Genomic DNA, 27,286 nt, shown 5'->3' with positions numbered 1-27,286 from the left:
ATTTTTAGAATGTTTGGAGTACTGCTGATTTATTAAATAAATCAGTCCCGATATATTAGAAAATATCTTAATATTATTATTTAAATAATATTCTCATAAAGATAATCCTTATAAAATAATCGAAGTAGAAGTTTAAAACTTATACTTGAAATGGATATTAAATAACCAAAGATATACTATATGAAAGTACTATCTTTATTTGAATAATCGAAAATAAGTTGATTCTTGACACCTTATTCTTAATAAAATAAAGAATATATTTCAGTAATAAGCGGAGTCATAATACCTCGAATGAATATTATAAATAATATTCATTAATAAAATAAAGGAGTCATACATCCTCAAATGAATATTCAAATAATATTCAATTAATAAAATAAAAGGAGTCATAAGTCCTCGGATGAATATTCGAAATAATATTCAATAATAAAATAAAGGAGTCATAAGTCCTCGGATGAATATTCAAAATAATATTCAATAATAAAATAAAGGAGTCATAAGTCCTCGGATGAATATTCGAAATAATATTCAATAATAAAATAAAGTTATCGAATAAATCTTATTCGATTAATAGTTTTGAAAACTATAACCATATATATATATATATAAATATTATATATAAAATCTACTCGGGATCCTCGACTCCCGGTTTTAGAAAATGTTTTCACCTTTGGGTCCCTATACTAAGGGTATATGCAATTTACCGCTATTCTCTAGCATAGGTATTATCAACTGAACCAACAGATATATATGGCAAGAATACGAAACAGGCATGCATATGTACCATATCACATGCTACAATATATCGCAAGTGTCTTACCAACTGCCTATTACACCTTACATAAATGTTTCATACTTCAATTAGTCCTTTAAGGTCTTTAACCTATGTTTCAAAGTAAGGCGAGGAGTAAGGGTTCGTTCGCGAAACGTCGTTACTTAAAACGGCCGTTTCTCCTAAACCGTTCATCGGAATCAAACGAACCACATATCAAAATGAAGCTCGTAACATGAACTATCTAAACATGGCAATGGTCAAAACCTAGCAGTGAGTTCAAGGGTTCTGATGTTAAGAACAAAAACAGTCTACGGTAAATCGGGCATTATGGCGGCTATGTTTACGCGATTTCCCAAATTTAAACCATTCCAAAACAACCACCAATCAACCCCAAATCAATCATACAACCAACATCCATCCAAAACACACTCCAACAGCCCCAACAACTCAATATTATCAACTTTATACTACCCTCAAACATGAACTAAAAGCTATACTTAAGTTCATTAACTAATTAACAAGATTTACAACTCCAAAAACACCACAAAACCAACTAATCTCTACAAACTCAACCAAAATTTAAACAAACAAGCCTCATGCTTCACATATACTATATCAATCATATTCATTCCTAATTACTCAAAACCAAAGCTAGGGTTTGGAGTTTATACCTTCCTTAGAGCTTTTAATCCATGAAAGATCCTTGAAATGCCCATGGAAGCCTTAATCTAACCTCCTACAAGCTTGTTCTTTCAAAAAATCAAGAACACAAAAATTAATTTCAAGAAAGTACTATTCACCATCTTCTTCCATGATTTATAGAAAAAGATTGGCTTGGAATTGGAAGCTTAAACTTATAGGAAGTATGTAACTATCCATGGGGAAGCTTAGATAAATACCTTGCTAAATAGTAAGTGGTGGAGCTTGGATCTTCATTTTTTAAGAAAAGGGGCCGAGAGCTTCATGAAGAAAATGGGGGTTTTGTGTTTTTTGATGAAAATGAAATGTTTTGGCTTGGTTGGTTGCTTTTTGTCTTGTTTTTTGGTTAATTACCTTTCTAGCCTTGACTTTGTGTGGTTTTAAATCAACCACATCTTCTTCCCCTTATGTCATGCTTATGTCACATTGCTATGTCATCATCCCTTCTAATCTCTTTGATTAGCTTCTCATTGTTTGCCTAATGACCGCTGATCTGTTATACGGTTCGCTTAACTTTCGTTTTCGTTTATCGTTTGAGGGATCATACCCGGGATCTTATTACTTAGATTCCCTTAACCTTTCTCAATATATTGTATTCCTTTTATGATCCTCTCTTATAATCCTTTAATTTAAATCATTTTTATCATGTTACCTTATACTCAATTCTTTCCGTATCTAGTGGATTTCCGGGAAAATCAAAGTGTTCGGAATTGGATTCTGACGATCTTTACATACACTTATATACCATATAGAGTGCCAATAAAATCTCAGAATATCCATAAAAGAACCCCTACCTAGTGTGGCATGAAAAGTTTTCTCATTCAGTAAAAACACTATTCATAAGGGTTTCAAAAATTTTCCAAAAATTGGGGTTATTACAGTCTCCCCTCCTTAAAGGATTTCGTCCCGGAATCAGATAGAAAATGAATAGGGATACTCTCTTAGCATTGCACTTTCTGACTCTCGAGTAAATTTTCCCACATTGTGGTCCTTCCATCAAACTCTGAATAGTTTGATAACCCTTCTCCTAAGCACTTGTTCCTTTTCGATCTATAACCCTTTCTGGTTGCTCCCTATAGGTTATGTCTGGTCGCATGCCTATGCGCTCATATGCCCCTATTTATCTGGCATCCGAATTACACTTCCTTAACATTGATACGTGAAACACGTTATGACTTGCTACCTGTTCGGGGGTAGGGCTAGCTCATATGCTAACTTCCCAAAACGTCTTAATACATCCAAGGGTCCGACAAATTGTGGACTTAGCTTTCCTTTCTTTCCGAATCTCATCAATCATTTCCAAAGGTTTCCAAGGGGATACCTTTAACAACACTAGGTCCCCTACTTCTATTCTTTGTCCTTTCGTGTCAAATCAACATACTTATCATGTCCATCTTGGGCTACTACCAGCCGTCCTCTGATTAGATCTATCATATCCTTGGTCCTTTGGACCACTGCTGGTCTGAGCATCTTGCGCTCTACAACTTCATCCTAACATAAGGGAGATCGACATTGTCTTCCCTCAAGGATCTCATAAGGCGATACCTCAATACTGACATATGATCTATTGTTGTAAGAAAACTCAATCCTTGTTAAGTGATCATTCCAATTTCTTTCAAGTCTATTGCACTGACCCTCATCGTAGCTTCTAGAATTATAGCTTTTGCTTCTCAATACCCACTCTTTTCCAGTTCGTAATCGCTATTATCTTCCGTTCCTAATATTATACTGGTTACACCTTTGCTCGTTACCATTTTATAACCTTTTAATACACGCGTCAACCTTAGTATCAGGAATGTGTCTCCATTCCGAATACCACCATAACTTTACTACTCCTTTTTCAGTTGTTTCTATTTCCCAAAGTTTGATCAATCATATAGAAGTAAAGGAATTTGTTGAGAGATCACTATGATCATGAACACTTGTTATATCGCATAGTTAGTATAGAAGGTGGCCAGCCTTTAGTACTTGACAAGCAATTAAACAATAGATGGTATCCTACTAGGCTTCTATCACACAGATAGATAGTCATTCGGCAATACCTCCCCTTCTGGAAGGGTTGTTCTTCTCAGCTTACATGAAATAAAAGAAGAGAAAAGAATGAACTGAAGAGAATTGTATATATAAAAAAATATACTGCCACAAAATATCTGGCTTGGAACCTACCTCTGAACTATAGAGGTTTGTCATAGGAGAACAAAACATATATGTATTTATATCAACATCAAGTATTATAGCATCGTATTTCACATGCCTAAATATTTTTGCTATTCCGTCCATCATTCTATGGACCCATGTTCTTCCTCGAGCTTATACACAATCACCTTTGAAACTCCCTCGATATTGAAAATCGAACCTGGGATCTCATTCTAGACATCATCGTTACTAGAATTCTATGCTTGCATCACAACCTTCCTCGTATAGTAATACGATTCTCTATTGATAGAAGGAATAAATATTCAATAGGTAGATACTCTACTTAATTAATCTATCAATGATAATTTATACACTACTATGACCCGATTAGTGGTACTTAATCTCAACCTCCATTCCAATACAACTCTCATGGTTGTAATCAGCTCATTACTCGCAGAATCATTGCTGCCTTACTATGGTCCACCACTGACCTACTGTCATCATTAACTTTCCATGAAATCTTAATATCTAACCATACGGAGTCCATACATGTCGTATAGAATACTTCTAAGGAGTTAACATAACCACCAATCGTAATTCATGAAGAACACTCCAAACTCTGACGTACTTTCATGACATGAAGTAGATAAAATTGCAGAAGAGTTTCAATCAAAGTAACGATAGCAGGTTAATACCATTCTTAATCATATTCCTTCAATAGAAGACTTAACTCAAAGGTTCGTTTAGTCCTTTTTGAAACATGGTCCTGGATTATTCTCAAGATAGTACCTTCTGAGATAGATAGCCCGCTCATGGTGATTACACAAATTAAACCTTTACCAAACTACTATTACGGTTGGGTATTGCACAGTCATCAGAAGGAATGTCAATCTTCCAAACCATAATACAACCTGCATAGCTTTAACCATCATCACTATATTCCTTTGGCACAAGCGCCTATAATTATCCTATTACCTTTAAAGTGTCGGCCACCTCTTTGGCCTTTCCTGATAGTAAAATTTCCTTACAGTCAATGTCATTTTAACCACCTCCAAATAAATTTTCTACCTTATTTCAATCACAGCTTATGTGAAGATGTTTTCCTTAAAATCTGATGAGTAAAAAAAAATTACCATTTTTCCATAAGTTATTGCCTCAGTCTTTAGAGGTTAATCACTGTCATGACTGACTCTCAATCATAATTAGAACATCTTTTATCTTAAGTCCTAATTGCCCTGAACAATTTCGACCATTACTGGTTCGATCCATACCTTCTCGTGGTTTAACACGTGCCTCACTTGGCATCAATATAATTACGTCATATTTCCTTTATCAACATTTCTATTCTTGAAAATTTTGAATTTTGCCTTTCTCCTTGTAAAACCTCTAAGGTTATCCTTGAATCGTTCCTCCTGTATTCCCTAGATACAGGGCATATCAAAATACCATTTACTAATACTAAAACCATTGTCTATATACTTCTGAATAATTTCTCCACTGATTCTTAAAGGTTGTTATTAGATTAATCCTTTCCAATTCATACTGTCAAAACTCATACTATCCCTATTAAGGGTGAAATGCCAACCTTTATGCATTCCCCTAGGATTAGTTTTAAGTTACCGATGTTCTATCCTTAATTCCACCTTTAAAAAGGTACATGCATCCTTCCATGGATAAATCAAGTCATATATCCCTGATAAGGGTGTCTTATTCAATCATTCCCACCTCGATAGTATATGCCTAATTTCACAATAACATCTGTATTCAAAATAAGGTCAATCAATATGGCCTCCAAAAGATAACAACGGTTATCCGCTTTTCTTGCCTAATTTGGTAACGATAACAAGGATGTTCTGGAAGATATTGGTCGTGTTCAACGTGAACCTCTTCTTAATAATTCCTTATTTACTTTTGTTGTTTATCTCAACAGTCACCTCAATGTTGGTATATCTTTCATACATGGCGTCTCGCTTTCTGGGTATCAAGCCACCGGTCTTACACTTCACATTCTTGAAGGTCACTTCCTTCATCCAATTTTTCCTAATTTCTTACTTCCTTGCCTCCTCAGTCTATCAGCGTCTCATTATTTATCCTTCGAACTATCTCAAGGTTTCCTCGAATCCTCCCAACTTACAGGGGATAAAATATATGTATCTCTTGTTCCTTCAATCATCAACTTTAACTTATGGTGAATCACCCTCATCCTGATGATTACATACTTTTCTATTTCTATTGCTACGAGTCTTTAGGGTTTCCTCATACCCAACTCCCTTATCATTCCTCAAACTCTATTGCCTTTATATTCCTTTCCACTTCAGTTTCTTTTTATTTTCCTTTCTCTTATCATTAATTCATGAACCAACACAACATAAGCATTGATTTCATACATCCCGTCATTCTGGATTCGTGTCCTCAGAACGAATCTTGATAACTTTTACAACTTAGATTCATAATTCATCATACTCATATGCCTTTGTTCAGGCTCTAAAGCTTTTACACTATCTCCTTATCTTTGGGAATTACTTTCCCGAAAATAATTGACTGAACTTAAATCAATTTATTATAATCTCTTGCTTCGTGCCTTCCTTGGCTTTTCACCAGCGGGTGGTCTCTCTCTTAGGAGGGTAAGTGACAAAAATAGTCTTTTGTGGTTCGTCAATCATTTAGAATCTCAAATGATTCCTGTATTTCCTTTAGCCAGGCTCTTGCCTCGACTGGGTCAGCTTGTTCCTTGGAACTCTGAGAGCTTAGCGACTTATAGGTCCTGAAAGAATTTCCTACCGCATTGTTTCCTCAAGGTGGTGGTTGGGGATAATAGTAAAGGTTTTGTTTAGGTAGATCCATGGATTGCCCAATAGGAGTACCGTCCTGGTTCTCCCTGTCTTGCTCGACTTCTGTTTCCTCAGTATGAAATGTTTCATCCTTCTCCCATAATTGGGGTTATCTTATACGTTAAAATCCTCATTTTCCACTCCATTATGTTATGGGCTCCTTCTATCTTGATGGCGTCCTCCCTGACTATCACATTTAGGGTTTGCCCTTAATCTTATTCCTTGAACTATGACTTTCATCTAAGATCTCATCTTTAAGCTCTTGAACATTTGGAACCCAAATTCTATAGGAATACCTCATTATTCCCTTATCATCTTTCTCGGTATTAATCTCATATCTATTTGTTGGCTCTCTGCCTTCATTCATCACTCTTTTTTTTGGCATAATATGATTTTTCCAATAATTCGGGCTGTATTGCAATCTCAAACAGCTTTTCGGTACCGGCTCCGGCTACCTTCACTTCTATTTCCATTTTCTCAAAATCTCTTATAAACTCTCCAAAAGACATTATCATCTTGAGTCTCTCCTTTTTACTAAGGGCATCAGCCACCATATTGGCTTTCCCCGAATGATAAAGAATCTCCCAATCATAATTCTTGATTAGCTCTAACCGCCTCCTCTGGCGTATGTTGAGCTCTTTCTACGTGAAAATGTACTAGAGCACTTATGGCTTAGGTAATTCTCGCACTTCTCACCATACAAGTAGTGCCTCCAATCTTTAGGGCAAAACTATTGCCATGAGCCCAAGCTCATAGGTGGGGATATCGAATTTTATATTCCCTTAATTATCTTGACGCGTACGCGATTACCTTGCTGTGCTGTATAAGAAGCACCCTAATTCCTTATACGAAGCATCACTACAATTCACAAAATCTCCTTTTTCATCCGGCAACGCCAACATATGGGTCGCCACCAACCTTTGCTTTAGTTGTTAAAATCTTTTCTCGTATTTTTCTGTCCATTCAAACTTCTTAGTCTTATAAGTAAGCCGCTTCAAAGGGGCTACTATCTTTACAAACTTGAACGAACCTCCGGTAGTGACCGGCCAATCCTACCTCTGGTAGTTTCCCTAACCATGGTCATCAATTCCTCAGTGGTCCTTTATTCATTCTTGTTAGGATCCTCCACGGGATTCTTCTCAGCAACAATCCCTTCTAGGACAACATCCTCAACCGCTACGTCCTCAATATGAATATCATCTGGTCCCTCATTAGGGTGTTCCATTGGATCCACAATCTGATCTCCAATAACTAATAAAACATCATCGCATTGTTGCTCCTCAACCTCAGGGTTCGGAGTCCCGCTACCATATATGATAATGAACTACGCTTCTATCACGATATTTATAAGGGTTCCCATAAGGGTTTTAACTGTCAGTACTACGTTAGGTAGCCCGACTATGAACTTGGCAAGAGTTCTTATTATCTTAGTGAACTTATTATCTTAACGTCACATCATCTCTGAGGTTTATAATGCTTAGCTCTGATACCACTTCTGTAACACCCCCAGATCCGGGGTCAGGGATCCGGGTCGTCACGGTCTTTCTTTCCACAATATCACTTCACTTAATTAATAATAATTAACCTTATGTTGTGACCCCACGCTAACACACACCACAACCCGTTATAGTCTCAGAGATGAAATTGAAATAAGTACAAGTCTTTGAATCCACAATTTAAAAGTTATTACAACCCAAAATGATTACTTAATAAGTTTACAATTAATTACCATTATCTGCCACAAGTTATAATTATACATAATTGATTCTCAAAAGTAGAATGCCTGATCTACCAATAGATCTTCCTCTGCAGCTACAACATCAACGGGAAGACGCGGGACGCTTCCCACGCGCTTGCGCTGGGTCTGCTGGAGTCTGGCCATCTTTCCTAACTATTGTTGTGTGATAAAGAAATAAAGCAAGAGTGAGCCTTACAGCTCACAAGATAATATATAGTGATAACCATAATACAAGTATCTAAATGGATACTTACTAGAATCTTTTATCAAAAGTAAGATAATTACTTACTGGATATAAGCTTAAAGGAAGATGAAGTTACCAAATACTTCACTATACTTATATCATTTATAAGGCTACTTGAACTACCACTGTTCAAAGTATTATAGGTTTTAAAAAAAAAAGTCATCCCATAGATGAGACCACAAGTTAAGACTTGAATAGATTCAATCTTTGAAATATTATTGAATGAAATAAAGTTACGAGATACTTTATTTAGTCCCGATATATATCCAAATATATATCTCTTAAACATTTCCTGGAACCTCTGTTATGTAAAGTATGAACAGAGCTGGTAACATCCAATGAATTTTGGAAAGGAAAAGAATTTTGGCATAAACCCGATATCTTGCTGATCAGGCAACGATACCAATAAGTAACCTTTTCTACTAGTAGATGGATGAATCCCCCACCGGTCATCACCCTGGCCACATAAGGTCCTTGTGCTGGACCACCACCCGGCCTCTTACGCGTTGATGGACTGCCACCCAGCCACTTACACTTTGATAGACCGTACCCCGGCCTGTCGCTTATGCCGACTCAATTAGATGGGCTTACTTCCCGAACGTTGGGTAAGTAATCAATTCATTTGTTTTCTCAAAACAGCAACCACGTTGCGAATGTAAAATGCACCACAGAGCTGGATCCCCCAGGTTTTGAGCGAGTATTTAAATCCCCTTTGAAAGGAAGATCTTAAATATAAAAATGAGTTTTGGGGTCCACTCTAACTTTAAAAATCATTTTGAAGACTCGAAAACATTTTTAAGAATGTTTGGAGTACTGCTGATTTATTAAAATAAATCAGTCCCGATATATTAGAAAATATATGAATAATATTATTTAAATAATATTCTCATAAAGATAATCCTTATAAAAATAATCGAAGTAGAAGTTTTAAAACTTATACTTGAAATGGATATTAAATAACCAAAGATATACTTATATGAAAGTACTATCTTTATTTGAATAATCGAAAATAAGTATGATTCTTGACACCTTATTCTTTAATAAAATAAAGAATATATTTCAGTAATAAGCGGAGTCATAATACCTCGAATGAATATTATAAATAATATTCATTAAATAAAATAAAGGAGTCATACATCCTCAAATGAATATTCAAATAATATTCAATTAATAAAATAAAAGGAGTCATAAGTCCTCGGATGAATATTCGAAATAATATTCAATAATAAAATAAAGGAGTCATAAGTCCTCGGATGAATATTCAAAATAATATTCAATAATAAAATAAAGGAGTCATAAGTCCTCGGATGAATATTCGAAATAATATTCAATAATAAAATAAAGTTATCGAATAAACCTTATTCGATTAATAGTTTTGAAAACTATAACCATATATATATATATAAATATATATATAAAATCTACTCGGGATCCTCGACTCCCGGTTTTAGAAAATGTTTTCACCTTTGGGTCCCTATACTAAGGGTATATGCAATTTACCGCTATTCTCTAGCATAGGTATTATCAACTGAACCAACAGATATAAATGGCAAGAATACGAAACAGGCATGCATATTTACCATATCACATGCTACAATATATCGCAAGTGTCTTACCAACTGCCTATTACACCTTACATAAATGTTTCATACTTCAATTAGTCCTTTAAGGTCTTTAACCTATGTTTCAAAGTAAGGCAAGGGGTAAGGGTTCGTTCGCGAAACGTCGTTACTTAAAACGGCCGTTTCTCCTAAACCGTTCATCGGAATCAAATGAACCACATATCAAAATGAAGCTCGTAACATGAACTATCTAAACATGGCAATGGTCAAAACCTAGCAGTGAGTTCAAGGGTTCTGATGTTAAGAACAAAAACAGTCTACGGTAAATCGGGCATTATGGCGGCTATGTTTACGCGATTTCCCAAATTTATACCATTCCAAAACAACCACCAATCAACCCCAAATCAATCATACAACCAACATCCATCCAAAACACACTCATTGCTTTTTTCCTTTAGGTAAATCAGTCAATTTCCAAGTATTGTTAGGAGATAAAGCTACTAATTCTTTGTTCATTGCTTCAATCCAAAGAGGATGTTGTGAAGCTTCTGAATAAGAGGAAGGTTCAATTATATCACATATCTTAGAGATAATACATTTCTTCTCACAAGGAAGGTCAGAAAACTGTACTAGATTACACCAGTGATTAGACAGCAAAACTGTATTGCAGTAAAAATCTTTTAAGTATCCAGGAGGCTTATGATATCTGGTTGATTGTCTTAAAGAAGGCAGATGAGTATCCAGAACAGAAGTATTGATATCATGCACTAAAGAAGGGTCAGTCGAAGAAATACTATTAGTATCATGAGTATTTGAAGAATTAGGAGTATTTGAGAGATCAATGTAAGAATTCAAAGTTGGACTGTTAGTATCAACTGAACTAGCGTTTCCATCAGAACAAGGAAACATTTACTCATGATTAATGATAGATGAAAAAGGAGTGACAGAAGAAAGATAAATGACTGTTGGATAAGATGAAGCGGAAGTTTCATTTTGAAATAAGAAGGGAAAATGTTTTTTAAAGAATGTGACATCTCTGGAAGTAGTCACTTTGTTTGTAGCAATGCCTAAAACCTTTTATCCTTTAATATGTATTAGGAGTATCCTAAAAATACCCCAGGAACAGCTCGAGGATGAAATTTGGTTCTGTGGACAGTTAGAGTGTTAACAAAACATAAGCAACCAAATGTTCTAAGATGGTCTAATTCTGGAGGTTGATTAAAAAGTTTGAAATAAGGAAAGTGATTATTGATACTAGCTAATGGCATTTGATTAATCAAATAGGTTGCACAAAGAATACACTCATCCCAATATCGAAGAGGTACTTTAGACTGGTAAGATAAAGCTCGAGCAGTTTCAAGCAAGTGTTTGTGCTTTCTTTCTACTACCCCATTCTGTTGGGGTGTGTATGCACAACTTTGTTGATGAAGAATACCTTGCTTTTGACAGAAAACTTGCAAATCACCTTCACAAAACTCCTTTGCATTGTCAGATCTTATACTTTGAATCTTAGTTTTGAACTGAGTTTCAACATAGGCAGCAAATTTCAACAAAACAAAAATAACCTCAGATTTAGGTTTTAACAAATGAACACAAGTAAATCGGTTGTAAGCATCAACCACAGTTAAAAACTGATTACAACCATTTGGAGTTTTTGTTTGATATGGTCCCCAGATATCTAAATGGATCAATTCAAATACACCTTTTGTTTTGATACAACTACAAGAAAAAGACTTTCTAGTCTGTCTTGCTGCAGGACAAACTTGACAGATGAATTGATTGGCACAATTTTTGGTATCACATTATGGATTTACTAGCTTGAGATGAGAAAATGGTTTATGCCACATCCTTAGATGCCATAACTGGGCTTCTTCAACTATTGTGCAACATATTTGTGACTCGGTTTCTTCAGGTTCAGTATGATATAATCCATTGTGAAGACTACCAAGAAGCATTTGATTCCTCTGTGAAAGGCCCTGAACATAACACTTGTCATGAATGAAAACTACTTGACAACTCAAATCCTTACATAACCTCTTAACCGAAATCAGATTGAAATAAAACTCAGGAACATAAAGTACATTATATAAAATGATGTCATTATTTAGAGATATTTTTCTTATATGAGTTATCTGAACTTTTCTCCCATCTGGAACAGTAATGAACTTATTGCTACCAGTAACTAATTTGTAATCTTTAAATAGATCAATATTAGAGCAAATATGATATGTTGCCCCACTGTCTATAATCCAATCTTTATCATATTTAGACATAAGACATATATTTCCTGCTAGAAGAGCATGAGTGTTCTAAGAGTCCTCATTTTGCTTGACAGAAGAAAAACCAGATTGCTGACGTTTGTTTAACATTTCCAGAAATTGATTGTACTGAGCAGCAGAAAAAGTGGTGGAGGATGAGCCTTCTTCTTTAATCAAATCAGCTTGAATTGTAGCAGCAACCTTCTTATCCCTGTTAGATTTGAACCCTGGTGGAATCTTGCAATGAGTGCGGAAATATTGAGGTTTTCTCCCAGGAGCACCTGCCTGAACTCCTTTTGTAGTTTTGTTAGGTACAAACTGATTCTTGTTAAACATACTTTGTGGCTTAAAATTCTTGAAATTTTTCTTCTTTGAAAAACAGGCTAAAGATTCAGTTTGACTTGTCACAGATGATAACTCCTTGTGTATTTCTTCTTGAGCAAAGAGCCTATAAGCATTAGCGATGTTAGGCATAGGATATTGCATCAATATATTCCCTCTCACAGATGCAAATTCTTCATTTAGTTTCATTATAAATTGAATCATTCTTTGATCTTGCTGCATCTGATAAACCCTATGTTCCAGATTACATGTGCATTTCAAACAGGTACAAGTAGGAAACGGATTTGCATCATTGACTGCATCCCAAATCATTTTAATTTTAGTGAAGAATTCAGATATATTATTAGAACCTTGACTCAATTCAGCTAACTGCTGCTCCAGTGAATACACTTGTGTCATGGATGTATAGCCAAACCTTTCCTCTAGTTCAATCCAAATTTCACGCGCACTTTTGAGAAACAGAACACTTTTAGCTATCACATCATCCATATTGAACAACAACCAAGCACACACTAGATCATTACACCTTTCCCAGGCTTTATACTCAACTGTAGTTGGTTCAGGCTTGCTTATAATACCATCAACAAAATCGATTTTAATCTTAGCTAATAGACTTAGCATCATCGAACATTTCCAGTTATTGAATCCAGTATCATTGAATTTGACGGATACTAACTGAGTAGTATTAGAATCAGAAGGATGAATGAAATAAACACGGGTAGGATCCTTATTAGGTGGTAAACACGGTCTAGATCTAGTTTCAGACATAGTGAATCGAGTAATGAATTGATTTATTTTTGAAGATTGGTGAATTAACAACAAATCATTGCTTAGATTGAAGAGAATCAGAATATACTGGTCTAATCACAAAATTAACAATAAATCGTTGCTTAAATTGAAGAGAATCAAAATATACTGATCTAATCACAATTTTGATGAAGAAAATTAATGAATTAACGATAGATCGTTCCCAAATTCTATAAACAACTAATATGCACACACAAAACATTTATACATCTCAACCAATATCAACAAAACACTAATCGTTACTAATCGCAAAGCTTGAAATCAGAAATTATTATGAACAATGAAATTGCTAGGAAATATCGATGACGACGAATCGAATAAATCGACGATCTATATAATGAAGAATTGAAGACAAGAACAAGATCACCTGAAAAGAACACCGATTAACTGTTGATTTTGATTGAAATCATGCTCTGATACCATGATGATAATGCAAATATAATGCATTGAAGGTGTAGAAATGAGAACTAGAAGATATTATTTTCTATAATCCATCTGAATCTGTTTTACAAACTTAACAAATTATGAAGAAGAAGAATAGAGTCTTATACACACTACTACCACTTTTGTCACTTTTTCAATGACTATATATACTGCAAATTGTGTCCACAGAATTTATAACAGAATGTTGAGCTGTAATTAGCTGAGCTGGGCATTAGCTGGCAGAGATGAGGTCAGAGATGAGGTGGCTAGAGTAATGGTTGAACGTATAGGACCAACAGAATTTGCATACATGGATATGCCGAAGGAAATGAAAGACTTAGGTTTTACAGAATTATTTCTACAGTGACTGAGTTTATATTATCGGTTTCGCTAAACTGTGAACACTTGGAAATAATTCTACCAGTATGTTGTTATTTCAAATTAATGTGAAAAATGAAAATTGTATTGAATGAATAAAATGTACAGATTGTTTTGAGTTATATACAAGTTTACAAGAACAAACTTTTAGGCGGGAAGTAACTAACTCTCAACTAGATTAAATGTCTAATCTACCCTTAACTAATTTCTAACTTAACCACTATCTATCTTATGCAGTCTAATACCCTCCTTCAAATTGGCAGGTCTGAACATGTTTCGAACTCCCAATTTGCTCAATAAATACGTTAGTCTTGCAGCTATCAAAGGTTTAGTAAGTAGATCAGCTGGTTGCTGTTTGGTAGACAAGTACACAGGTTGCACCAGCCCTTCCTTGACTTTATCTCTGATGAAATGACATTCCAGCTCGATATGCTTTGTCCTCTTATGAAGAACTAGATTTTCAGCTATGTGAATTGCAGATGTATAATCACAATACAAAGGAACTGGTGTAGGAATCTTGAAATATATTTCTTTGAATAGATTGTACAACCAAGTGACTTCACATAGTATAGTTTCCAAAGCTCTGTATTCCGCCTCTGCAGAAGATCTTGCTATTGTATTCTGCTTTTTGCATTTCCATGAAATAAGTGAATCTCCTAACATGACACAATATCCAGACAATGATCTTCTAGTCATAGGACATGTAGCCCAATCAGCATCACAAAAAGCTTTCAATTTTAATGGACTTTTAGCTGATAAAAACATACCTTGGCCAGGATTACCCTTTATGTACCTTACTAATTTCAGTGCAGCCTTCCAATGAACATCTGTTGGTGCAGCCATAAACTGACTCAATATATGCACTGGATAAGAAATGTATGGTCTGGTAATTGTCAAATAAATCAACTGCCTAACCAATCTTCTGTATTGCATAGCATCAGGAAAAGATGTTCCAGAATCATACTGGAGATTATGTTGAGCTTCCATGGTTATAGCACTTGGATTTGCAGCTAACAGACCTGTATTCTCCAGCAAATTCATTGCATACTTCCTTTGATGTATATATATGCCTTCTGAAGACCTTGTTATTTCAAGTCCAAGAAAATAGTTCAAGTGTCCTAAATCTTTCAGTTTGAACTTAGAAGCAAGAAACTCTTTTATCTTTCCAATTTGCTTGACATAAGAACCAGCCAGTATTATGTCATCAGCATAAACCAGCAATACTGTAACTGAAGTAACTGAATGTAGATAAAATATAGAAGCATCTCCCCTTGATTGTGTAAAGCCAAATTGGATAACAGCATCAGAAAGCTTATCAAACCACTGACAGGATTAGTGCCAACAAAAGAAGCAGGAATAGGCACACCTGGAGGCAATCTCATGTACACTTCTTCATGAAGATCTCCATTTAAAAAAGCATTGGTAATGTCCAACTGATTAATATGCCAGTTTTGAATAGCAGCAATGGATAGTACCATTCTGACAGTGGCCATTTTAGCTACTGGTGGAAAGGTTTGAAAATAATCCACTCCTGCAGTCTGTGTAAAACCTTGAGCCACCAATCTGGCTTTATATCTTTCCAAAGTACCATCAGATTTATACTTGACTTTATAAATCCATTTACAACCCATTGCCTTCTTGCCGGGAGGAAGAGAAGTAATTTGCCAAGTATTATTGGCTTCCAAAGCACTCAGTTCTAATTGCATTGCTTTACACCGGTTAGAATCTTTTATAGCTTGAGAATAAAATAAGGTTTCAGGGATGACAGTGGAATTTGCTACAAAAGCCTGATAAGTTGGTGTAAAACCTTGCACGGAATCAACAATATGAAGTGGATATGTAACAGTTGTGGCACAAGTCTTATTAAGAATTGTTGGAAGACCTGTATAATCTGAGAACTTAACTGGTAATTGTTTTACTCTAATAGGTCTAGAACTTTTCTCAGGTATAGGTAATACTGTAGCAGAACCACTATCAGAAGAAGATATATGATCAGTGTTATCAGAATCATGAGAATTATCAAGATGAGAATTAGCAGAAGGTGAAGTATCATGAGAATGATGTGAATCATATGAAATAGAAGGAAAATGATGATGTTCCAGCTCAGTGTGTGCAGAAGATGGAGTATTTGACAATACTAAATCATCAATAAAAGAAGAATCTGAAGGAAACATGGTTGAAGTAATGGAAACAGATGTAGTATAGGGAAAAACATTCTCATAAAAGACAACATCTGTAGACACAAACTTATGACATGTTTCAATATTAATGAGTTTGTAGCCTTTTTGATGTTGAGGATATCCAATGAACACATATTTAGTTGCTCTTGGAGCAAACTTATCTGCTCTCTTAGACAAGGTAGAAGCATATGCAAGACAACCAAATACTCTCATATGATCATAGAGAGGTGGTTTATGAAAAAGTATTTCATAAGGAGATAAGTTGTTTAAGATTTTAGATGGAGTTTTGTTTATGATATAAGTGGTAGTGAGTAAACAATCTCCCCAAAGATGAATTGGAACTTTTGAATTGAATTTGAGAGCTCTTGCAACAGAAGAAGATGTCTGTGTTTTCTTTCAGCCCTTCCATTTTGTTGAAGAGTCTCAACACAAGAACTTTGATGATCAATTCCATAAGACTGAAACAATTTTGTAAGATCTTTATTAAAAAAATTTGAGCCATTATCAGATCTCACAATTTTAACTAAGGCTTTGAAATGATTCTTAATGTGAATCAGAAAATTAGAAAAAATTAAGAATACTTGAGATTTATTTGATATCAAGAAGGTCCAGGTACATCTACTACAGTCATCCACTATAGTAAGAAAAGAATTACAAGTAAAATATGTCTTATACTTGTAAGGCCCCCACAAATCACAATGTAACAAATGAAAAGGTTCAGTAGAATGACTAGTACTAGCTGGAAAAGAAGACCTGATTTGTTTAGCAAAATGACAAACATCACAAGGAATAAAACTACAGAACTCAACTTGAGTAGCAATAGCACTAATCTTCTGCATTACAGGAAAAGGTATGTGACCTAATCTAGAATGCCAAAGTTTTGAATTGTCTGAATGAGCAGCATTACAGTGAGCTGAAACTTGAGGAAACAGAGAAGTGAATTGTGATGAAGTTGGTAGAAGTAACTTGTACAGTGAACCTTGGAGTTTACCAATCCCCAATGTTTTCTTCATTATACAGTCCTGAATAACACACAGATGAGATAAAAATTGAAGTGTGCAAGGCACAGATAAAGTCAGTTTACTGACAGAAATCAAGTTGAATTGGAAACTAGGTACCAAAAGAACATCATAAAGAGTAAGTTCAGATGTTAACACTATAGTTCCTTTAAGTTTAACCTTTGTAAACTCTCCATTAGGTAAGTGTGTATGTGTCTGTCTCTGTAAAGCTAAGAAGCAACAAGAACAATATGAAGAGGTTATGAAAGTTACTCAGTTTTTGATTGGATTAAATGAAGTTTACACTAATATTCGTGGTCAATCCTTATGATGAATCCTATCCCTCCACTAACAACTGTTTTGTCACTATTGCAACAAGAAGAACACCAGAGAAATTATGTAGCTCTGTCAAACACTACTGACTGAGTCTGCTGCTCTTATGAGTAAAGCTAGGTTTCCTAGATCTGATTTCAAGAAAACTGATGTTAAGATGCCTGATGGAAGGAGGTTTAATCTGGAGTGCACTTATTATCATGGAAAGAATCATACTAAGGATCGTTGTTTTCATTTGATTGGTTTTCCACCAAAGAATAAGCAAAATGTTGCTCCTGCTAAGGCTAATCATCAGGAGAACAATTTTGTTGCTCAAATTGCTGCTTCATCCACAGTGCCAACCTCTACTGAGAAAGTTGAAAGCTCTGCTGGTCCTGAAAACTCTGTTGGAAATTGTTTGTCTGATATTCAGTATCAACAGTTATTGAATCTTCTAAATCAAAGTCAATTGTCTCAAACAAACTTTGAACCACCTCAATCAGGTACTCTGTCTCGTTCCTGTTCACTTCTGTATGCCTTGTTAATTGTCATGCCTCTAGAGATTGGATTCTTGATTCAGGAGCAACAGACCATATTACATGTTGTCATGATTTGCTCTCTAATCTTCTTGCTTGTGATATTGATATATGTTCATCTTAAATTTTATGTAATATCCATAAATAGTAAGATTTTCTTGTGCAAGAGAGCTTAAAGCCTTTTTTAACACAAAAATGTGTGGACCATTACTCTGAGAGAAACGCATATTGATATCATCCCAAACATCACTTGCAAGAGCAATGTAAACAAGACTAGAACGAATCTCAGGAACAACAGAGTTAAGAAGCCAAGTAATTATCATATCATTGCAACGCTGCCAATGTGCAAGATAAGAAGATGATTCAGAAGGAACCTTGAATTTTCCGGTAACAAAACCAAGTTTATTCTTCGCTAAAAGTGCAAGAGACATCGATCTTTTCCATTCATTGAAGTTTTCACCATTCAAGACACTAGTAACAAGAACTTGACCAGGATGATCTAAAGGATGTAGATATAATGGATGACTCGCATCCAAAGTAACTGACTGATATGAACTTTCAAGATCAGATTCTGGAGTTTTTGTAGCATCTGTAGAATTATCCGTCGATGTAGACATAATGTTTGATGAAATGTCACACAGAGAGAGATTGATAGAAAAAGAAAATGATCGTAAAATGATCGAATTCAATCAATTTTACTATGATTACTATCAACAACCAGTAGAATGATTGTTGCAAATAGAAACACTGAACTTTACTACTGAAAGAACGAAAAACAAGAATGAAAAAAACTTGATTGAAGCTTTAATGGCGGAAAAAGATGTAACAAACTAAAGAAACAGAGATCATAGCTCTGATACCATGTAGAATTTCTAATATGAAAAATGAAAATTGTATTGAATGAATAAAATATACAGATTATTTTGAGTTATATACAAGTTTACAAGAATAAACTTTTAGGCGGGAAGTAACTAACTCTCAACTAGATTAAATGTCTAATCTACCCTTAACTAATTTCTAACTTAACCACTATCTATCTTATGCAGTCTAATAAAATTGTCCGGCTTTTACTGTGTTTAATTAGGAGGCCTAAGTTTTATTCATTTTACTGGTAAAATACCGTTGAGTTTAAGCAGCCTCATGTAGTTCTTTCATTTTAGTTAAAAGTTTAAATCTCTCTGTTCATGGTTATTTTATTTTATGATGACATGAACGCAAATTTCTTCTAAATAAGACATAATTTCTAGTTAATTTTATTAAAAAAAACTTTTTCAAATAAAACATAAATGCAAACTTTCCTCTTGACAGATCATTAACCTCAACAACACTGTTCGTAGTCATCTTTCATACAAAGTATGGAACGTGAACTTTATCGACACATTAGCGTATTTGAATTTAAATAGCTTTTTATATAATTATTAAGCAAAAACAAAATTAGGTTTTTTATTACTTATTTGATAGAAAAAGAGTTATAAGTGTTGCCAACTCCATCTCGTCTTACAGTTACTCATCCTTCAAAATCTTCTCGTGCTAGACAATTGCCTTTTAAATTCTCTTACTATACTGGTCTTCCTTCACATTTTTGCAACCAATATTACCTTAATGCTTGTACTACCTTACCTACATATGTGGTTGATCCGCCTTTTGATGCATCCACAGTGGTGTTCATGTCCTCTCAAAGTTTCTGAGCCACCTACTTATAAACAAGCTGTCAAACTGTCTGCTTGGTGTGAAGTTATGAGTGTCAAATTGGCAGCTCCAGAAGCCAACCAAACTTGGTCGATTAAGCCTTTACCACCTGGTAAGAAGATGGTGGGTTGTAAATGGTTATATAAGGTCAAGTATCTTGCTAATGGAGATGTAGATCGTGACAAGGCTCGTCTTGTTGCAAAGGGATTTACTCAAACAGCTGGGTTAGATTATTTTGAGACATTTGCTCCGGTAGTCAAGATGTCTACTCTTCATTTATTGTTTACTTTATCTGCTAAGCACAACTGGTATATCAAGTATCTTGATGTCACGAATGCTTTCCTTCATGGTATTTTAGATGAGAAAGTATATATGGCTTTGCTACCTGAGTATCATCTGTCAGCTGGTCTACTTTCTGAGTTTCCAAATCAACATTTGGTTTGTAGGCTGCTTAAGTCAATTTATAGACTTAAGCAAATACCTCGACGATTATAACACCCCCAGATCCGGGGTCAGGGATCCGGGTCGTCACGGTCTTTCTTTCCACAATATCACTTCACTTAATTAATAATAATTAACCTTATGCTGTGACCCCACGCTAACACACACCACAACCCGTTATAGTCTCAGAGATGAAATTGAAATAAGTACAAGTCTTTGAATCCATAATTTAAAAGTTATTACAACCCAAAATGATTACTTAATAAGTTTACAATTAATTGTCATTATCTGCCACAAGTTATAATTATACATAATTGATTCTCAAAAGTAGAATGCCTGATCTACCAATAGATCTTCCTCTGCAGCTATAGCAGCTACAACATCAACGGGAAGACGCGGGACGCTTCCCACGCGCTTGCGCTGGGTCTGCTGGAGTCTGGCCATCTTTCCTAACTGTTGTTGTGTGATGAAGAAATAAAGCAAGAGTGAGCCTTACAGCTCGCAAGATAATATATAGTGATAACCATAATACAAGTATATAAATGGATACTTACTAGAATCTTTTATCAAAAGTAAGATAATTACTTACTGGATATAAGCTTAAAGGAAGATGAAGTTACCAAATACTTCACTATACTTATATCATTTATAAGGCTACTTGAACTACCACTGTTCAAAGTATTATAGGTTTTAAAAAAAAAGTCATCCCATAGATGAGACCACAAGTTAAGACTTGAATAGATTCAATCTTTGAAATATTATTGAATGAAATAAAGTTACGAGATACTTTATTTAGTCCCGATATATATCCAAATATATATCTCTTAAACATTTCCTGGAACCTCTGTTATGTAAAGTATGAACAGAGCTGGTAACATCCAATGAATTTTGGAAAGGAAAAGAATTTTGGCATAAACTCGATATCTTGCTGATCAGGCAAAGATACCAATAAGTAACATTTTCTACTAGTAGATGGATGAATCCCCCACTGGTCATCACCCTGGCCACATAAGGACCTTGTGCTGGACCGCCACCCGGCCTCTTACGCGTTGATGGACTGCCACCCAGCCACTTACACTTTGATAGACCGTACCCCGGCCTGTCGCTTATGCCGACTCAATTAGATGGGCTTACTTCCCGAACGTTGGGTAAGTAATCAATTCATTTGTTTTCTCAAAACAGCAACCACGTTGCGAATGTAAAATGCACCACAGAGATGGATCCCCCAGGTTTTGAGCGAGTATTTAAATCCCCTTTGAAAGGAAGATCTTAAATATAAAAATGAGTTTTGGGGTCCACTCTAACTTTAAAAATCATTTTGAAGACTCGAAAACATTTTTAAGAATGTTTGGAGTACTGCTGATTTATTAAAATAAATCAGTCCCGATATATTAGAAAATATCTTAATATTATTATTTAAATAATATTCTCATAAAGATAATCCTTATAAAAATAATCGAAGTAGAAGTTTTAAAACTTATACTTGAAATGGATATTAAATAACCAAAGATATACTTATATGAAAGTACTATCTTTATTTGAATAATCGAAAATAAGTTTGATTCTTGACACCTTATTCTTTAATAAAATAAAGAATATATTTCAGTAATAAGCGGAGTCATAATACCTCGAATGAATATTATAAATAATATTCATTAAATAAAATAAAGGAGTCATACATCCTCAAATGAATATTCAAATAATATTCAATTAATAAAATAAAAGGAGTCATAAGTCCTCGGATGAATATTCGAAATAATATTCAATAATAAAATAAAGGAGTCATAAGTCCTCGGATGAATATTCAAAATAATATTCAATAATAAAATAAAGGAGTCATAAGTCCTCGGATGAATATTCGAAATAATATTCAATAATAAAATAAAGTTATCGAATAAATCTTATTCGATTAATAGTTTTGAAAACTATAACCATATATATATATATATAAATATATATATATAAAATCTACTCGGGATCCTCGACTCCCGGTTTTAGAAAATGTTTTCACCTTTGGGTCCCTATACTAAGGGTATATGCAATTTACCGCTATTCTCTAGCATAGGTATTATCAACTGAACCAACAGATATATATGGCAAGAATACGAAACAGGCATGCATATGTACCATATCACATGCTACAATATATCGCAAGTGTCTTACCAACTGCCTATTACACCTTACATAAATGTTTCATACTTCAATTAGTCCTTTAAGGTCTTTAACCTATGTTTCAAAGTAAGGCGAGGAGTAAGGGTTCGTTCGCGAAACGTCGTTACTTAAAACGGCCGTTTCTCCTAAACCGTTCATCGGAATCAAACGAACCACATATCAAAATGAAGCTCGTAACATGAACTATCTAAACATGGCAATGGTCAAAACCTAGCAGTGAGTTCAAGGGTTCTGATGTTAAGAACAAAAACAGTCTACGGTAAATCGGGCATTATGGCGGCTATGTTTACGCGATTTCCCAAATTTAAACCATTCCAAAACAACCACCAATCAACCCCAAATCAATCATACAACCAACATCCATCCAAAACACACTCCAACAGCCCCAACAACTCAATATTATCAACTTTATACTACCCTCAAACATGAACTAAAAGCTATACTTAAGTTCATTAACTAATTAACAAGATTTACAACTCCAAAAACACCACAAAACCAACTAATCTCTACAAACTCAACCAAAATTTAAACAAACAAGCCTCATGCTTCACATATACTATATCAATCATATTCATTCCTAATTACTCAAAACCAAAGCTAGGGTTTGGAGTTTATACCTTCCTTAGAGCTTTTAATCCATGAAAGATCCTTGAAATGCCCATGGAAGCCTTAATCTAACCTCCTACAAGCTTGTTCTTTCAAAGAAATCAAGAACACAAAAATTAATTTCAAGAAAGTACTATTCACCATCTTCTTCCATGATTTATAGAAAAAGATTGGCTTGGAATTGGAAGCTTAAACTTATAGGAAGTATGTAACTATCCATGGGGAAGCTTAGATAAATACCTTGCTAAATAGTAAGTGGTGGAGCTTGGATCTTCATTTTTTAAGAAAAGGGGCCGAGAGCTTCATGAAGAAAATGGGGGTTTTGTGTTTTTTGATGAAAATGAAATGTTTTGGCTTGGTTGGTTGCTTTTTGTCTTGTTTTTTGGTTAATTACCTTTCTAGCCTTGACTTTGTGTGGTTTTAAATCAACCACATCTTCTTCCCCTTATGTCATGCTTATGTCACATTGCTATGTCATCATCCCTTCTAATCTCTTTGATTAGCTTCTCATTGTTTGCCTAATGACCGCTGATCTGTTATACGGTTCGCTTAACTTTCGTTTTCGTTTATCGTTTGAGGGATCATACCCGGGATCTTATTACTTAGATTCCCTTAACCTTTCTCAATATATTGTATTCCTTTTATGATCCTCTCTTATAATCCTTTAATTTAAATCATTTTTATCATGTTACCTTATACTCAATTCTTTCCGTATCTAGTGGATTTCCGGGAAAATCAAAGTGTTCGGAATTGGATTCTGACGATCTTTACATACACTTATATACCATATAGAGTGCCAATAAAATCTCAGAATATCCATAAAAGAACCCCTACCTAGTGTGGCATGAAAAGTTTTCTCATTCAGTAAAAACACTATTCATAAGGGTTTCAAAAATTTTCCAAAAATTGGGGTTATTACAGTCTCCCCTCCTTAAAAGGATTTCGTCCCGGAATCAGATAGAAAATGAATAGGGATACTCTCTTAGCATTGCACTTTCTGACTCTCGAGTAAATTTTCCCACATTGTGGTCCTTCCATCAAACTCTGAATAGTTTGATAACCCTTCTCCTAAGCACTTGTTCCTTTTCGATCTATAACCCTTTCTGGTTGCTCCCTATAGGTTATGTCTGGTCGCATGCCTATGCGCTCATATGCCCCTATTTATCTGGCATCCGAATTACACTTCCTTAACATTGATACGTGAAACACGTTATGACTTGCTACCTGTTCGGGGGTAGGGCTAGCTCATATGCTAACTTCCCAAAATGTCTTAATACATCCAAGGGTCCGACAAATTGTGGACTTAGCTTTCCTTTCTTTCCGAATCTCATCAATCCTTTCCAAAGGTTTCCAAGGGGATACCTTTAACAACACTAGGTCCCCTACTTCTATTCTTTGTCCTTTCGTGTCAAATCAACATACTTATCATATCCATCTTGGGCTACTACCAGCCGTCCTCTGATTAGATCTATCATATCCTTGGTCCTTTGGACCACTGCTGGTCTGAGCATCTTGCGCTCTACAACTTCATCCTAACATAAGAGAGATCGACATTGTCTTCCCTCAAGGATCTCATAAGGCGATACCTCAATACTGACATATGATCTATTGTTGTAAGAAAACTCAATCCTTGTTAAGTGATCATTCCAATTTCTTTCAAGTCTATTGCACTGACCCTCATCGTAGCTTCTAGAATTATAGCTTTTGCTTCTCAATACCCACTCTTTTCCAGTTCGTAATCGCTATTATCTTCCGTTCCTAATATTATACTGGTTACACCTTTGCTCGTTACCATTTTATAACCTTTTAATACACGCGTCAACCTTAGTATCAGGAATGTGTCTCCATTCCGAATACCACCATAACTTTACTACTCCTTTTTCAGCTGTTTCTATTTCCCAAAGTTTGATCAATCATATAGAAGTAAAGGAATTTGTTGAGAGATCACTATGATCATGAACACTTGTTATATCGCATAGTTAGTACAGAAGGTGGCCAGCCTTTAGTACTTGACAAGCAATTAAACAATAGATGGTATCCTACTAGGCTTCTATCACACAGATAGATAGTCATTCGGCAATACCTCCCCTTCTGGAAGGGTTGTTCTTCTCAGCTTACATGAAATGAAAAGAAGAGAAAAGAATGAACTGAAGAGAATTGTATATATAAAAAAATATACTGCCACAAAATATCTGGCTTGGAACCTACCTCTGAACTATAGAGGTTTGTCATAGGAGAACAAAACATATATGTATTTATATCAACATCAAGTATTATAGCATCGTATTTCACATGCCTAAATATTTTTGCTATTCCGTCCATCATTCTATGGACCCATGTTCTTCCTCGAGCTTATACACAATCACCTTTGAAACTCCCTCGATATTGAAAATCGAACCTGGGATCTCATTCTAGACATCATCGTTACTAGAATTCTATGCTTGCATCACAACCTTCCTCGTATAGTAATACGATTCTCTATTGATAGAAGGAATAAATATTCAATAGGTAGATACTCTACTTAATTAATCTATCAATGATAATTTATACACTACCATGACCCGATTAGTGGTACTTAATCTCAACCTCCATTCCAATACAACTCTCATGGTTGTAATCAGCTCATTACTCGCAGAATCATTGCTGCCTTACTATGGTCCACCACTGACCTACTGTCATCATTCACTTTCCATGAAATCTTAATATCTAACCATACGGAGTCCATACATGTCGTATAGAATACTTCTAAGGAGTTAACATAACCACCAATCGTAATTCATGAAGAACACTCCAAACTCTGACGTACTTTCATGACATGAAGTAGATAAAATTGCAGAAGAGTTTCAATCAAAGTAACGATAGCAGGTTAATACCATTCTTAATCATATGCCTTCAATAGAAGACTTAACTCAAAGGTTCGTTTAGTCCTTTTTGAAACATGGTCCTGGATTATTCTCAAGATAGTACCTTCTGAGATAGATAGCCCGCTCATGGTGATTACACAAATTAAACCTTTACCAAACTACTATTACGGTTGGGTATTGCACAGTCATCAGAAGGAATGTCAATCTTCCAAACCATAATACAACCTGCATAGCTTTAACCATCATCACTATATTCCTTTGGCACAAGCGCCTATAATTATCCTCTTACCTTTAAAGTGTCGGCCACCTCTTTGGCCTTTCCTGATAGTAAAATTTCCTTACAGTCAATGTCATTTTAACCACCTCCAAATAAATTTTCTACCTTATTTCAATCACAGCTTATGTGAAGATGTTTTCCTTAAAATCTTATGAGTAAAAAAAAATTACCATTTTTCCATAAGTTATTGCCTCAGTCTTTAGAGGTTAATCACTGTCATGACTGACTCTCAATCATAATTAGAACATCTTTTATCTTAAGTCCTAATTGCCCTGAACAATTTCGACCATTACTGGTTCGATCCATACCTTCTCGTGGTTTAACACGTGCCTCACTTGGCATCAATATAATTACGTCATATTTCCTTTATCAACATTTCTATTCTTGAAAATTTTGAATTTTGCCTTTCTCCTTGTAAAACCTCTAAGGTTATCCTTGAATCGTTCCTCCTGTATTCCCTAGATACAGGGCATATCAAAATACCATTTACTAATACTAAAACCATTGTCTATATACTTCTGAATAATTTCTCCACTGATTCTTAAAGGTTGTTATTAGATTAATCCTTTCCAATTCATACTGTCAAAACTCATACTATCCCTATTAAGGGTGAAATGCCAACCTTTATGCATTCCCCTAGGATTAGTTTTAAGTTACCGATGTTCTATCCTTAATTCCACCTTTAAAAAGGTACATGCATCCTTCCATGGATAAATCAAGTCATATATCCCTGATAAGGGTGTCTTATTCAATCATTCCCACCTCGATAGTATATGCCTAATTTCACAATAACATCTGTATTCAAAATAAGGTCAATCAATATGGCCTCCAAAAGATAACAACGGTTATCCGCTTTTCTTGCCTAATTTGGTAACGATAACAAGGATGTTCTGGAAGATATTGGTCGTGTTCAACGTGAACCTCTTCTTAATAATTCCTTATTTACTTTTGTTGTTTATCTCAACAGTCACCTCAATGTTGGTATATCTTTCATACATGGCGTCTCCCTTTCTGGGTA

At 35.0% G+C, this 27,286-nt stretch overlaps 1 protein-coding gene across 1 annotated transcript; it reads right to left on the bottom strand.

Moving 5' to 3' along the window:
- Positions 1-12,294: 12,294 nt before the first annotated feature.
- On the bottom strand, positions 12,295-13,353 carry LOC141659709 (uncharacterized). The gene has a single exon (XM_074466636.1). It carries the CDS (start codon positions 13,351-13,353, stop codon positions 12,295-12,297), a length of 1,059 nt encoding a protein of 352 aa, XP_074322737.1.
- Positions 13,354-27,286: the final 13,933 nt, after the last annotated feature.

This window comes from Apium graveolens, chromosome 5 (genome assembly GCF_009905375.1).
Source record: "Apium graveolens cultivar Ventura chromosome 5, ASM990537v1, whole genome shotgun sequence".
Taxonomy (NCBI): domain Eukaryota; kingdom Viridiplantae; phylum Streptophyta; class Magnoliopsida; order Apiales; family Apiaceae; genus Apium; species Apium graveolens.
The sequence above is the reverse complement of the archived record's forward strand: the minus strand, read 5'-3'. Positions and strand labels throughout refer to the sequence as shown.